General features: G+C 36.6%; 1 protein-coding gene across 1 annotated transcript in view; it reads right to left on the reverse strand.

The window, feature by feature from the left end:
• The window catches only part of LOC150100122 (breast cancer type 2 susceptibility protein-like), a 244,572-nt gene that overhangs the window by 38,818 nt on the left and 188,648 nt on the right, over positions 1 to 17,106 (reverse strand). Inside the window, exon 13 of the mRNA XM_090402598.1 lies at positions 1,628 to 1,730. Within this exon, the coding sequence (XP_090258724.1) occupies positions 1,628 to 1,730 (103 nt within the window). The remainder of the gene's footprint in view (positions 1 to 1,627; positions 1,731 to 17,106) is intronic.

A 17,106-nucleotide genomic window follows, 5' to 3' on the forward strand; every position in this document is an offset into this window, starting at 1 on the left:
TAAATTAATATAATAAATAAAATGAATGAAGTAAAGCAGTTTTGTTTGGCCATCAATAAATGCTGTTGTCAAACAAAATGTCATTGTAAAATTTGATGCAGCGTAAATTTTTTCCATTTTTTTATTGCATCGACTTTTACAGGGGTCACATCCACAATTCACAAAGGTAAACTTGTAATTTTATATGTAAATAACACTAAAAGCCCATGTATTAAAACTCACAGGAATTAGCATGATAAATTGTGTAAATAGAAGATATATGAATATGTTAAGTTCAAGGGCAATGCTGTAGAAATCAGAAAAATATTGTAATTGTCTATGTAAGTAATACCAAAAATCCATGTATAGAAACCCAGAGGAATTAACATGCTAAATAGTGTAAACAGAAGATATCTTAAAATGTTAAGTTCAAGGGCAATGCCTTTGAAATCAGAAATGTATTGATGTTAATATTTAGTATAGAGTGAAAAAGAAACTTATTGTCTCCAAAGCCAGTCCAATACTGCCTTCAAGGCCAATGGTAAAAGAGAGCAGTATACATCAGATGCAGTTCCGCTATTCTGAAAAAAAGGATTAAAGGTGCACTTAGGAGAAGTCTACGCTTAAAAGAAGGTCAAGAGTTTGCGTGAGAAAGTACAGGGGTCTCAAACCTTCGTTCAAAGTTTGCACAGGAAAATTCAGGGGTCTCGAACTTTCATCCAGAGTTCCGGGAAAACCAAATATAAGGCACCATAGAAAAAGGATCGAGGTCGACGCCAGGAGAAAAAGAGGAGAAAATATCGTCGCCCCACGACTTTCGTCCCGTTCGAATGATGCTGCAAGGAAAAACCTGAGGAGTTGATTTATTACAGTGGGAGCTGCAGCGCTCGACCTAATGCATCGCCAGTGGGCAATGAAGCCTCAACTGTCAGACCCTCACCCGAAGTTTAAAATGAAATTGTGCTCCAGGTTCTGCCAGCCATTAGTCGATGAATGTCGGTGTTCTTGAAGTCTCCAAGTGAAAAGCCCAAGACCAGATACGAAAGGGAAGCCAGGGAATCTGTAAAGGAAATGTGAACAAGTGCACTATACTGATAAAAAGTCATGTGAGTTTATTTTTTTATGCAAATTTGACTATGTCATGAAAGACTGTTTTAGAAGGTCTGATAAGTTCATAGAATTACTATATTTAGTATGAGGATATCTTGCATATAGAGAAGTTTATATAAAGTGAAAAGTAAAAAAAGATTTAAAGAAGAAATTAACAAAGCTAAAAAAATAAATAAATATAAGGTGTTACAAGTATACAATAGACATAGTGTTTACAATGGAGCAATAGCCTCAATATTATATCATCATATTGTAAAATGTCAAAAAATCAAGAGGAATATACTTGTATAACTTAAATGGAAGACAACAGCCACAGAGCAGATCCTGATTCTGAAGTCTCCCATACCAGACTGGCTCCATTGATGACTAAGTGACCAAATGACCATAAACAATATAATAGCATTTCTAATAAATATCAACATTTTTTATTTAAAGCAAGTATTTTACTCAAACTAGAAGCTTATAAACAGTTCTTTTAGCATTATTATAACTTTTGTTCTCAGTCTCTGTACCTAACAGAAATAGTTGCATTAATTACCTTCCTTGGGATATGAATTTCATCATATATTCCTTTATCAATTTCTTTTTCTCTGTACCTTGTCATTTTAGTTGTATTCAGATGAAGTTCACTCTTCCAACCTCTAAATTAGGATTTAAGTTTTAATTATTACTTCACAAAAATCTGTTTTTTTTTAATTAAAGAAATATATATATATATATATATATATATATATACACATACACACACACAAGGTGTGGCTATTAAATAACGAGACTGGTTGCAAAAATGTGGTTTATTATTACAATTGTACAACTTAATTGTTATCCCCTTCAACATACTTCCCTCCTCTATCTATACACTGTTGCATATGAATTTTCCATTGTTGGAAGCAGTGCTGCAAGTCATCAGATGTTATCTGCTTCAGTAGTGCTGCCGTTTTGTTGTTTACATCATCCACTGACTGAAAATGGGTGCCCTTCGATGCAGATTTCACCTTTAGAAAACGGCAAAAGTTGCATGAAGCTAAGTCCAGCAAGTAAGGTGTCTGCCAGCCCAGAGTGGCTGTACCGGTTTCATCAGTACAGTCGCTCTGGGCTGGCAGACCATGCCTTAGATACCCACCATAAAATTCGTTGGAAGAAAACAAAAAAAATTCATCGCAGCAAGTTTAAATACGAAAGATTATTCAAAGAATCTTCAACAGCTCTAAAAAACGTTCCTATCCTCAACAAATTTGAGTGCATGAAACTACTCCAAATTCGGGAGACTTACATTATGAGAACTTCAGCCCAACTGCCAAGACTACCAAATTAGCCCGCCAGAGGGCACCATTAGGACTTTAGGAACAATATTAGTTTCTTGCTTTCTTCCTCATTTGCTTTGTGTTAGTGTCTGCGTGCACATACCATATCTTTATGTTCCTGAAGATGGCAACGTGACGTTGCCGAAATATAGAAGTTATTCATTAAAGTTACCTTTAATTAATATACTTTATATGTGTTGTTAATTCCGTAAACTAATTACCAGTTAAGGTGGATGGTCCAACACTGGGATCTTCTTATCAGCCAGATACTGATTTACAGACAGTGGACTGTGGGCTGGAGCATTGTCCTCATGGGGAATCCAAGCACTGTTCTTCCACAGATTGGATCTCTTCTTCCTCATTCGTTCTCTCAGCTTGGCCAGAATCTCAAGGTAATAATGGTGGTTAACTGTCTGACCCTCTGGTACCCATTCAAGCATTACCACACCATTGATATAGAAAAAAACGATCAGCATTGACTTCAGTTTTGACTTGCTCATTTTTGCTTTTTTCATTCTTGGTGATGTGGGAGTTTTCCAGTGCATCGATTGTCTCTTTGTTACTGGATAGTACTGGAAAATCCATGTCTCATCACAATGTGATGATATTCTCCTGCTGCCGGCTCTGCTGTCAGCCATTCCATTATGTCGGTACAAATTTGTTTCTAGACATCTTTCTACTCCTAAACATTGAACATAGACTTTGTTCATGTTCAATTACTCATGCAAAATTTGTCATACAGTCTCCTTATCAACATGCAGCATGTCTGCTATCACCCGAATGCTTAATTGGCTATCGTCGCAGACTATTTCATTAATTTTCGCAACATTTTGTTCGGTTGCTGCCTTGACAGGGTGAACCAGTCATTTGTCATCTTCAACATTTTCTCGACCTTCAGCAAAGTGTTTGTGCTATTCAAACATTCACGCACGACATTATATTATCACCGTGCACCTTCTGCAACAGTTTCAAACACTCGGTTGTCAATTTCACAAGGAATTTGAGATTAATGCACTGCAATACATGCAGCATGTCTGCTATCACCCGAATGCTTAATTGGCTATCGTCGCAGACTATTTCATTAATTTTCGCAACATTTTGTTCGGTTGCTGCCTTGACAGGGTGAACCAGTCATTTGTCATCTTCAACATTTTCTGGACCTTCAGCAAAGTGTTTGTGCTATTCAAACATTCATGCACGACATTATATTATCACCGTGCACCTTCTGCAACAGTTTCAAACACTCGGTTGTCAATTTCACAAGGAATTTGAGATTAATGCACTGCTGGAGTTTAACGTTAGACATTATGCCGGCAAAATGACTTCACGTGTTACTTTTATAACTGCCTACAAACTAACTACGAGCGACAGCGAACAATGCTTATCGCAACTATTTCTAGAACCTTCAAGTTCATTCACGGCACACCATGTCTCATTATTTAATAGCCACACCTACTGTGTGTGTATATATATATATATCATCATCATCATCATCATCATCATCAAATTCCTGCCATGTACCCTCAAGGGGTGTACAGGATATGACAGTACTACATGAAAAAAATTACATCATTACTAACTTCCTATCTACAATTTTCCTCCAAATCAGTCTGTTACTTGTCAAGACTCCAACATTATCAGATCTTATATTTCTATCGTCTAAGGCACTTTGTACCGTATCAATCCACCTATATCTTGGTCTTCCTCTGGGTCGTTTTCCTGCCAACCTGGCAGAGAACACTTGTTTTGCTAATCTTTAATCTCCCATTCTATTTAAGTGACCATACCATTTGAGATTAGCTCTGCTAACGCATTCCTGGATGCTGACAATGTCAAGTTCTTTCCTAATATCCTCATTTTTAATATGATATTGCCATTGATGCCATCTGTTCACGCCTCTAATCTTTCTCAGGACTCTCATATCTGTGGTCTCTAGTCTTTGGTCAAGTGTTTTACTTCTGACCCAGCTCTCAGATCCATAAGTTAAAATTGGTTTGAACACAGTCTTGTATACAGCTAATTTAGTGTTCCGACTAATTTCTTTCTTATTCCATATGAATTTATTCAATTGACTTCCCACGATACCAGCTTTGCTGATTCTGTTGTCTATTTCTATATTTAGTTTACCATCTTCAGTAAAAATTGTGCCTAAGTAGCTGAAATGTTTTACTTGTTCCAGAGGTTCTCCATTCACAACACAGTTGACATTTTCAATGATTCTGCCTATTTTCATTGTCTTTGTCTTTTTATTGCTGACCTTCATACCATATCTATTACAACAGCTATTCAATTTAGTCAGAGAATCTTGCAGACTTGTAGCGGATTTATTTAGAAGTATAACATCATCCGCATAAAGCAAAGAGCTGACATTAACATCTCCAATTTTGATATCAGGTTTAATACCACTTTCCTTCATAATGTGATCCATATAGATAATGAATAACAGAGGAAATAATGTACATCATTGTCTCACACCAGATTTAACATTAAACCATCTTCCTGTACTTCCTTCAATTCTAACTGCTGACTTACAACTCAAATAAAGACTAAGTATTGCTTGATAAAATGCCCCATTGACACCATATAACTGCAGCGTATTGAATAGCTTCTCTCTTGGCACCTTGTCATATGCATTTTCCAAATTGACAAAACTTAAATACAGATCTTTGTTATATTCCCATGCTTTCTCGACTATTTGTCGTAAAGTGAAGATCTGATCCTGACAGCCTCTATTTGGCCTGAATCCAGCTTGTTCTTCACCAAGCTTTTCTTCCACAATTCTTCTCAACCGTTTCTCAAGTATACTTGCATATATCTTGCCAGGAACACTCAGTAGGGAAATACCTCTGTAATTCTCACATTCAGTTTTATTTCCCTTTTTATATATGGGTACTATGAGAGCTCTACTCCAATCATCGGGAATTCGTCCCTCTGTCCAGGCTTTCTGAACTATGCAGTGCAGCCACTGTAAGACTCTTATACCACCATACTTCAGCATTTCTGGTCGAATATCATCTACTCCTGCTGCTTTTCCACATTTCAAGCCTTTGATGGCTTTTTCTACTTCAAGTATGGATATGTATTCCTGACTGCATGCCTGGTCAGTGTTTTTTATCACTGTGCTGTCATCACTGCTTGTTTCATTTAGCAGTTTTTCAAAGTAATTACTCCATACTTCAAGGATATCTTTTTCTCCTGTTTTCATTTCACCTTTATCATCTCTAATTCCTTTTACAGCACTCTTTCCTCCATTCCTAAGCTTCTTCAACAACCTCCAGAATATTTTGCCACTTTCTTGATATTTATTTTCTATATTCTTGCCAAAGTCCTCCCATGACTTTTGTTTAGCTAGTTTTACACACTGTTTAGCTTTCTTACATTTGTCTCTGTATTCTGTAAGAGTAAAAGCTGACTTATTTGCCAGGAACTTTTGATATGCTTTCTTCTTTTCCTTCACTGCCTCTTTAACTTCCTGTGTCCACCAGGGAGTTCTGATTTTTTTATCTTTGCACACCACCTCACCACATGCCTCGCTGGCAGAATCAATCAATGTTTCCTTCAGAGTTTGCCACTGAATCTCCAAGGTTTGATTCCTGTTCTCAAACTCTTTCATTTTCTTTTCAATAATATTTCTGTATTTTAGTCTACAGTTTACATCTGAGAGCTGCTCAACTTTTATTCGCTTTAAAACTTTCTTACATGTTATTCTTTTCAATATGAAATTCAATTTTATCCTGCTCAAGACTAAATAGTGATCACTTCCAATTTCAAATCCTCTGTACACTCTGGTGTCCTGCACCAGGGAGAAAACATCACTATCATCAATAACGTAGTCAATGAGACTTTTCTTATTCCTAGCCTCTTCTCTCCATGTGAATTTGTGCACATTTTTATGTTGGAACATGGTGTTAGTAATAACCAGTCCATGTCCTGAGCAGAAATCCAACAGATATTTGCCATTATTATGAGCTTTGCTCTTTTCTCCAAATTTTCCCAAAATATTTTTGTATGTCTCACAATCATTTCCTACTCTACTATTTAGATCCCCAACAAGGACCAACTTTTCCTTTTTCATTGTGTCAGTTGCTTTTTCTAAAGCCTCAAAAAATTCCTCCACTTCTACCTTAGTAGAACCTTCTGTGGGACCATAGGCACAAATAAGTCTCATTGTCCAGTTCCCCATTCTCATATTTGCCCACATTACTCTACTTGAGACTGACTGCCATTCAAGAAGATTAGCCTCGTATTTTGTGTTGAATACTATGGCTACTCCTTCTTTTCCTTGATTGTTATTGCCTGAATATAACATTTTGTATTTATTGCTCAGAAAGATCTCACCAGTTTTGGTCTTTTTTGTTTCAGTCACCCCTATTATGTCGATCTGGTACTTATCTAATTCCTCAGCTAGCTCCATTTCTTTGCCATTCAGGCTTCTTACGTTGATAGTACCGATCTTTAACTCTGGTGATGTTGAGTTGGGGTTTGTTTTCAGATTTGTTCCAGTAGCTGACTTTTCGCTGTTCGCCCTGGTTCCCTGGCGAAAACAACGGGGGCCTTGTTTAACCGGGCGACGCCCCAGCCGGCATGAAATTTTGTCATGTTGTACCATCATTTTTTATTTTGGTTTAACCAATAAGAATACAATTTGGTCGGCTAAATCCCAAATTGCCAGCCCATCCTCGTTCGTTCAGTATCAAAGTAGATACCCAGCAGGGTGCACCACGAGAAGGTGAGGATTGGATATTAGGTCAGAAGCCCTGGTCGGTTCTCCGCATTCCTTTAAAGGCTATGTGGAGGTCTCCTCTCAGTTATACAGCTTTGACCCTTAAGCACCCCATATATATATATATATATTTTTTTTTTTTTTTTTTAATTTATTTATTTCTGTATACTGCAAAATAATGTGCAAAAGTATATAATTTATTTCAATTTAAACCAAGAAAAAAATTTATTATGCAAGTCTTAATTTGCTATTTACAACAATCTTTGTAAGAGTTATGTCAATATATCTTAACTGCAACTTAATGGATAGCAAAAATGAAACAAGAATCAAAAATTACACATAAAATAACAATGATAATTGTGTTTGCTTAAGATCTGAATGCAGTCAATTTCTGTCAAGAGCAACCTTCAGTTGTATTTAGTATAAGAGCTGCTAATTTCCATCTTTTGCTGCAAATCCATAAAAATTATTTTTAGGATACATTCTGAAATCTTTGCACTGCACTGATAATTTATTTAATGCTACCAGCAATATCAACAAGTTGCAGTGCAGTGCAAAGATTTGACTCATCCTTACTCCTGAATCATTCCTGACTAAGATGAGTCAGGAATGATTACTAAGTAATCATTATAAATAAATTTTAATTAACCTCTGCTCCAACCACCATAACAGTTATCTAATTCTTGCTTAAAGTTACATAAATGTACTGTTTCTATAACTCACTGCTGAATGCCATTCCAAATATTTTCTGTGTAGTAAAAAGTGAACTTGACATATTTGTCCTCACTTTCCTCTTGATTATTTTTCATTTTATCTTCTAGCAGATTCCAATTCAGCCAAGGGCAGCAACCTGCTATTATATATATCCTGAATTAATTTATAAACATCTATTAAATTTCTTCTCCATGTGCTGTTAAATAAATTCATCTGATCTCAAGTAACCAACCAATTATCATAACAATGATAATATAATTCTTCCACACAGTTAATCAGTGATTTCTTTGATATCCATGAAAAACCTTGATGAGTAAAACTGCGAACTAAAATCCAATGCTGACTTGACCAGAATCTTCTATAATAGCATCATAACTTCTTTTTTCCTTCATGCTTCTATTAATTAAGCCTATAATTTGCTGAGCTTTGCCAGCTGTTTGAGATTAAATTTCCTGTCAGCAAAATAGCCATATCATTATATTCATTAACTTTTTCTAAAGCCTGTCCATTCAACTTATTCTAATATTATTATGTTTGAATTGCATCTGTTCATATCAAATTAATTAAACCCAGGTCTTTCCGACCAAAAGGCTTTGCCTATACTGACAGCTACAGAGGCTCTAGGGATTTTGTTGATCGAGTTCACCAACCGAACCCAGACGGAGACAAACTGATCCCAACAATGCTCTGACCTGCCACTGTATGGATGAATGCATCAGGCTTGGAGAGAGATTGTGGCAGCAATCTCTCTCCATAAGAAATTTCCAAAATTAGGTTTTACGGATCATTTAGAACAACTGTAGATCTATTTCCTCTGATACACTTCACCCCTCTAATGTTTAGTATTATCCAACTGCTATGGCTAACACTTCCATTTTTTTATGGTCTACTTGGGTTAATAATAATATGATTCTGCATTCTTTATGGTATGCAGTAAATTACTTAACGAAGAACAAGTGGATTTCAGAGTGATGATATTTCTGACAACAACAGACTGTTGTCAAACTGTCACTCACCTGTTAGTGAAGAAGCAATGATGGAGAAACAATACCAGGGAAAGTGGTCTACTTCCATGTTAGCTGACTATTGTTGGATGCTCACTAGAGATGATCAGAGCAGCTGTACAGATCATCTCTATAAGCAAAACGCAAAGCAATGTTGGACGTAGAAGCGGACATTTACTGGTATATGTGATAAGTATGTATTACTCTATTATATAAAAAATGTATTATGGATTTCTCACAAAGCATACCCAATTTTGCATTTGCATTGCTTATTCATGTTCAGCACCACAAGATCTATAAGGAAATGACTGAATTAATTTGGGGGGGGGGGGGGGGGGGAACATGACTTTTGTAAAATTTTGTTGTCCAGTGGAAAATATATATCAGGAATATGATGATGAAATGTGAAAATTCCACCAACTAACAAGATGAGCAATTTGTTTGAATTGTTGGTCAATTCTCTACAGGCATCAGAATAATGCCTATTGAGAACTGTCTGCCAACTGAAACAAACTGCTGATTGTAATGAAAAACAGAAATTCAATAACCCAAACATACAGAATTAATTAATCATCCTAGGTGGATCAGCAAATCTTCTTAAAATTCACTTATATAAAGATCAAGTTGTTTATTTGATGGAATTTCAAGAGCACTGTCAACTCCACACTGATTCCAAAAAAGGTATGTTATCAACATCGACAACTATAACCCAAAAACTCAAGTAAGTGCATATCCTGTCAAAGTGTCACTAATACTGGACAATCAAAATCAAGCTCCCAATGAGCAGTTTCAGACAAGAGAAAAACATCATGTAATTGAAGCTTCACTCTCTCTCTCTCTCATTCAGGGTATAATTCAAAACCTAGCACCATCCAATTATCACTTTTTCAATAGATAACCCCACTCACCGTGTGAAGGGGGTGCGAGCTGAAGTACTAAAACTGGTAACCGCATTGTCTCCACGTACATCAACTGTATTCAACATTGCGGTTGCCAGTTTTAGTACTACCCTTAGCCCCCCCCCCCCCACACACACACACACATGCACACAACCATTTAAAGACTATGTTATTCATAACCTAGTTGATAATTTTGTAGCTTGTCACATGCAGTATGTATACATCTCGTTGTTTAAAAATGTAGCAGGTGCAAAATGGCATCAAAAAGCAAGGGAGATATAAAGGTGAGACAATGGGAGAGACAGGGAAAGAGAGAATATTGTAGAAAGTTGAGTGTAAAAGCAAGGGAGAGAGAGAGAGGAAGGCGAGAGAATGGGAGAGACAGCGGAAGAAAGGAAATTGCAGAAAGATGAGAGAGAGAGAGAGAGAGACTGAAAGCCATAAGAGTTGGGGATGTCAGTGAGAGAAGGATGAATGAATCTGTTTAGAGCAGTGGTCGCCAAAGTGGTCGATATCGACCACTTTGGCGACCATTGCTATCGACCCCTGTCGATATAACATTGTTAGGGGTCGATTTGGGCTCAGGGGTCAATAGAAAAATATAAGACATCATTGTATGGGTAATATTTAATTCGGTTAACTTAGATTACCTCCATGCTGAATGACAACGCAATTAATAGTGAATCGTAGGAACAGTGACATGAACAGGACTTATAAGATGGAGCAAGGTCATGAAAATAGTTACAGAAGCCAATCAAGTAGGCCAAAATGACGTATTTACCAATAAACAGATGTCAGTGGTTCATGCCCAGCCGGCGCATACATGGTTGAAGCTGGTTTCAGTCATGTTAATTCCATTTTAACAAAACAAAGAAATAAGCTAGATATAGAATTCCATGGCGATTTAAGGCTGAAACTTACTAATTTTGAACTCAACATTTCTAATCTTGTCAAGAGTCACAAAGCACACCCTTCACATTGAAAACATTAGTATATTGTATACTAAGTTAATATACAATTTACTTATTTTCATTATTTAAACGAAGGGGATATTAAATCCCACATTATTTCAAAGCCGAATAAGAAACTGAAAGATCAGAATCATTTTGTTATCTAAATTAATTGTTATCTAAATTGATTCTGCCAGAGAGGCATGTGGTGAGGTTGTGTGCAAGGATAAAAAAATCAGAACTCCCTGGTGGACACAGGAAGTTAAAGAGGCAGTGAAGGAAAAGAAGAAAGCATATCAAAAGTTCCTGGCAAATAAGTCAGCTTTTACTCTTACAGAATACAGAGACAAATGTAAGAAAGCTAAACAGTGTGTAAAACTAGCTAAACAAAAGTCATGGGAGGACTTTGGCAAGAATATAGAAAATAAATATCAAGAAGGTGGCAAAATATTCTGGAGGTTGTTGAAGAAGCTTAGGAATGGAGGAAAGAGTGCTGTAAAAGGAATTAGAGATGATAAAGGTGAAATGAAAACAGGAGAAAAAGATATCCTTGAAGTATGGAGTAATTACTTTGAAAAACTGCTAAATGAAACAAGTAGTGATGACAGCACAGTGATAAAAAACACTGACCAGGCATGCAGTCAGGAATACATATCCATACTTGAAGTAGAAAAAGCCATCAAAGGCTTGAAATGTGGAAAGGCAGCAGGAGTAGATGATATTCGACCAGAAATGCTGAAGTATGGTGGTATAAGAGTCTTACAGTGGCTGCACTGCATAGTTCAGAAAGCCTGGACAGAGGGACGAATTCCCGATGATTGGAGTAGAGCTCTCATAGTACCCATATATAAAAAGGGAAATAAAACTGAATGTGAGAATTACAGAGGTATTTCCCTACTGAGTGTTCCTGGCAAGATCTATGCAAGTATACTTGAGAAACGGTTGAGAAGAATTGTGGAAGAAAAGCTTGGTGAAGAACAAGCTGGATTCAGGCCAAATAGAGGCTGTCAGGATCAGATCTTCACTTTACGACAAATAGTCGAGAAAGCATGGGAATATAACAAAGATCTGTATTTAAGTTTTGTCGATTTGGAAAAGGCATATGACAAGGTGCCAAGAGAGAAGCTATTCAATACGCTGCAGTTATATGGTGTCAATGGGGCATTATATCAAGCAATACTTAGTCTTTATTTGAGTTGTGAGTCAGCAGTTAGAATTGAAGGAAGTACAGGAAGATGGTTTAATGTTAAATCTGGTGTGAGACAAGGATGTACATTATCCCCTCTGTTATTCATTATCTATATGGATCACATTATGACGGAATGTGGTATTAAAATTAATATCAAAATTGGAGATGTTAATGTCAGCTCTTTGCTTTATGCAGATGATGTTATACTTCTAAATAAATCCGCTACAAGTCTGCAAGATTCTCTGACTAAATTGAATAGCTGTTGTAATAGATATGGTATGAAGGTCAGCAATAAAAAGACAAAGACAATGAAAATAGGCAGAATCATTGAAAATGTCAACTGTGTTGTGAATGGAGAACCGGTGGAACAAGTAAAACATTTCAGCTACTTAGGCACAATTTTTACTGAAGATGGTAAACTAAATATAGAAATAGACAACAGAATCAGCAAAGCTGGTATCGTGGGAAGTCAATTGAATAAATTCATATGGAATAAGAAAGAAATTAGTCGAAACACTAAATTAGCTGTATACAAGACTGTGTTCAAACCAATTTTAACTTATGGATCTGAGAGCTGGGTCAGAAGTAAAACACTTGACCAAAGACTAGAGACCGCAGATATGAGAGTCCTGAGAAAGATTAGAGGCGTGAACAGATGGCATCAATGGCAATATCATATTAAAAATGAGGATATTAGGAAAGAACTTGACATTGTCAGCATCCAGGAATGCGTTAGCAGAGCTAATCTCAGATGGTATGGTCACTTAAATAGAATGGGAGAGGAAAGATTAGCAAAACAAGTGTTCTCTGCCAGGTTGGCAGGAAAACGACCCAGAGGAAGACCAAGATATAGGTGGATTGATACGGTACAAAGTGCCTTAGACGATAGAAATATAAGATCTGATAATGTTGGAGTCTTGACAAGTAACAGACTGATTTGGAGGAAAATTGTAGATAGGAAGTTAGTGATGATGTAATTTTTTCATGTAGTACTGTCATATCCTGTACACCCCTTGAGGGTACATGGCAGGAATTTGATGATGATGATGAAGATCAGAATCAAAGAGTTTCATGCCGAATGTGGGATTTAATATCCCCTTCATTTAAATAATGTTACATTGCCGAAGTGAAGCCCATTGGCTCTTTTATTTAAGTCTTATTTTCATATATATATAAGGAAGATTGTATTATTGTCATTTTGTTATCTAAATTAAATTTTATATTTTACATATTATTTATCCCTCCTATCAAATATGTAATGTTAAGAAGGATGTCAAAAACGCATCCCTTTGACATTAAGCCAATATAATAATATATACTATATTATACATACAATAAACGCTGTAACTATAAAATAAACAATCTAAAAACTCACATGAGCGTTTTTTTTTTTGGCTTGTCTTATTATAATTATGTAATAGTAAAATAGAGGGGGTCGATAAAAAGTCAAGAAACTCTTGAAGGGGTCGACAGTCAAAGAAGTTTGGCGACCCCTGGTTTAGAGTATCATGTATGTAGATTTGATAATTTGGGGTGTGCAGAGCAGAGTGCCAGAGGAGCGCTTGCCTGGTGAAACAATAGAGTATGGCAATGGCAGTGAAGATGGGTGAAAGGGTGAAGGAGATGACAGTAATAGTTCGGATGAATAGCCTACGAGGTAGCATGAATTGTGTAGTGTGAAATTTTAGATTGATGTTAGAACATTGTGCAGCAGAAATATGTCCAAGGAAAGACAGGAAGTGTGTCGCCCTAGTATGATAATGAGGAGTGGAGAAGAAGCACAGTGATGAATGAGATAATAGCAAGAATGTACAGGAAAAAAAGATCTGGAATAGGCAAATGTATGATGTTAGAAGAGAGCTGTATGCAAGAGAAGGATTACATTTGAATGTAGAAGGGTGCAGGCATTTGGAGAGACTGTTGTTTCCTGGGCAAGAGAGTGTGTCATAACAGGAAAAATAGAATTGTACAGGTGGAATGTTGCTGGGATAGCCTTGTGTGGGGATAGTGGCTTGAGGCAATACATTGGTTTTTCTGTATACAAAGGCTAGGAGCTTTAGAATAAAGGGAATGAGTTTGGGGCATTGATTGATTCAGTCTCTCAAAAGGTTGTTGGTGTCAATAAAACTTGGTTTAACTGAGGAGGATGTTCTAACAGGAATAGAAAGATAAGTATTATCTTATCGGCAGGATAGGGATAGGATAGTGGTGGAGTGTTACTCATGATAAGAGATGAATTGTGCACTCTCAGGGCAGAGAATCTCAGTGGAATAACACTAATGGCTTTGAGCATATATAGTGCGAGATAGATGTTTATAACATAAGATATTTAGTGGGATGTTGCTACAGACCAAGGAATATAGACGGTGATGAGCAGGAAATGTTTAGGCAAATAACTGTATTTACTAGATTATAACTTGCACATTTCTCCTCAAAATTAAAGTTAAAAAATCACGGTGCAAGATATACGCAGGGATTTTAAGAAACTCAAGTTTTTCAGGAAAAAACTAAGTTGATGTTTATAATTAAATCCTCAGTATTCGTTATAATTTTAAATGTTCACAAAGAGCCTCTGAAGATCGGTTAGTATAGACAAAGCTGTTTTGTCAGAAAGACCTGGGTTCGATTCCTATCCAAGGTTCTGGTCTCTTTCAACTAAAGGTGAGTTAGTCGATCTCATATGGAGGTAGAGAGGGTTTTTTCACCCAGAAACTTGGAAGTTTCATCCCTCAAAACAGGCAAACCAATCCCATGAACACACACAAATTCAGAGTCATAAAATAAATACACTTAATCCCTCATTAAGTGGACTCAACCCATCGTAACAGGGAATCCTATATAAATGAATAAATAAATTGCTCACATTATTTATAAAATGATTTTGCCAATTATTTCTGGCAGAATCATGTTCCAAGCTCTCAAAATCCAGTTGCACAACAGTTCTCTTAATCTTACTTGCCTAAGTCAGGTCGTTGGATGCCATCCACTCCATGTAAAATTTTCGTAAGTAGTCCTTGAATTGTTTATTGACCGATACATCCAAGGGCTGTAGACAAGGTGTAAGACCACCACCAGGAATAATGTCCACATCAGTCTTCATATCCAAAAGTTTTTTTACTATTTCTGCCATAACAACAGTCACTATCAATTTTCTTAAAGTTTTAAATTTTTCCGTGTGCAAGGTATATGCGAAAACTTTTAGTTTCTTTTTTCGTAAAGTAAAATCAGGGGTGCAAAATATACACAAAGGCAAGTTATATTTGAGTAAATACAGTAGTTTGACAAGTGCAAAGTGAGTAATCATTATATAGGACTTTAACTACAGTGATATAAACTGGGCAGAGGAGACAGCATGCAGTAATAAGGGAACTGAATTTTTGGATTTCTTGAAGGACAACTGTCTTGGCCATCATGTGGTGGAGGAAACATGAGGCTCACCAGAATTTGGGATTTAGTCATAGCATCAGAGGATCTGCTTGTGACTGAGATGACATACTTGTCCACAATAATGAGAGTGACCATGTAGTCCTGACTTGGAGGATAAACAGGCATGTGGAGGTATCAAAACAGAAAGAAGTTATGTGGAATTATAAAGCAGGAGACTATCATAGACTTAGAAACCAACTTGCAGCAGTACAATTGATGAAAGAATTTGAAGGAAGAGGAGTCATTAGTGCATTCTAAAGAAAAAAAACTGTTGACAGCAATGACAGATTGTATACCTTGTGTGAAGAAGACAAAGCAATTTGGAGTCAAATGGATGACAACAGGAATAAAAGGGGAATTGCAGAAGAAAGAGAGATAATGAAAAAGAGAGCTGGAGAACAGTTGCATGAGGAATATAAGGCTCAGGCTAGGAAATTGACTAGCATTGTAAGGAGAGAAAAATTAGATGGAATGGGAATGGAGATGGGAATCAGGTGACTAAAGTAGATGACATAGTTGAGCTATTTAATGATCTCTTTATTACAGTGCTCTATTCTGGTACCAGGCTTTATTCCTAGATGGATAACGAGTGAGAAAAGGATGTATTCAAAATAATGAGTACGCTAAATGTCAATAATGCAGGTGGACTAAATGGAATTTCACTGTGTGTTTTAAGAGAATGTGCTATAAAACTGACTGTGCCATTAACTTGGCTGATTAATGCAAGTCTTGCAATGGTGGTAGATTCTTGGAGAGTGGAAGGAGGGTAAGATAGTACCAATACATAGGGGGGGGGGGGGGAGAATGACAGAATGGAGGTAGCAAACTATAGGTTTGTTTGTAATTCTTCTGTAGTTGTTAAGATTTTGGAGAAATTGATAAAAAACTCATATACAGAATTGGGCAGATGAGGGTGATTGTTATTTATGCAGGCCAGCATAAATTTGTTACAGGCATTCTTATTTTAGTAATCTGGTTACTTTTCACATACAGTAACAAAAGCAGTGAATGAGAATAAGGCACATGCCCTGTCTCTCTCTCTCTCTCTTTTTTTTTTTTCCAAGGCATTTGACAGGGTGCCACATGACAGGTTGATTTTTAAGTTGTATTATATGGGTTTGGATATCGGGTTAGTGGATTGGATTGATGATTGGCTCCCTGATAAATATCAGAGAGAGAGATGTATGTGGGGAAAGCAGTATCAGGGAGTAGGAAGATTGCAAGTGGAGTTCCATAGGGTTCAGTCCTTGGATCATTACTGTTCAATCTTTATGTCAATGATACTGTTACAGGACTACAGGGAGATGTTGGATGTTTGCAGATGATGTGAAACTTGGGAGGGTTATTAGTAATAGTGCTGATGTTTTTGCTCTTCAAGAGGATTTGAATAAGTTGGAAAGATGGAAAAAGTAAATGTAATGTCAGTTTAATGCAAATAAATCTAAAGTTTTAAATTTTGGGATACATAGATGGGATGCTTCATACTCACTTGAAGCAGTTATACTGGAAAAGTCGAGGAAGCAAGGGATCTTGTAGTGAGTGGATAGAGATTTGAAGTTCCAAAGATATATTGCAAAGGTTGTGAAGATGTCTCAGAGAATTGTGGCAATGTAAAGGAGAACACTGATCAAGAGAGATAAAAGTGTGCTTTCCCACTGCATAAAGCTTTGATCCGATCACATCTGGATTTCTGTGCTCAGATCTGCTCATCGGGATTTGAAGAGAATGAAGTAACCTTGGAGAGGTTGTAAAGACAGATAATAAAAATGATATCAGAACTGTACAGTGTTGATTATGAGGACAGACCT

The sequence above is a fragment of the Typopeltis vanoorti genome, chromosome 13, assembly GCF_054136105.1.
Source record: "Typopeltis vanoorti isolate ZY-2024b chromosome 13, IOZ_Tvanoo_1.0, whole genome shotgun sequence".
NCBI classification, from domain to species: Eukaryota; Metazoa; Arthropoda; class Arachnida; order Uropygi; family Thelyphonidae; genus Typopeltis; species Typopeltis vanoorti.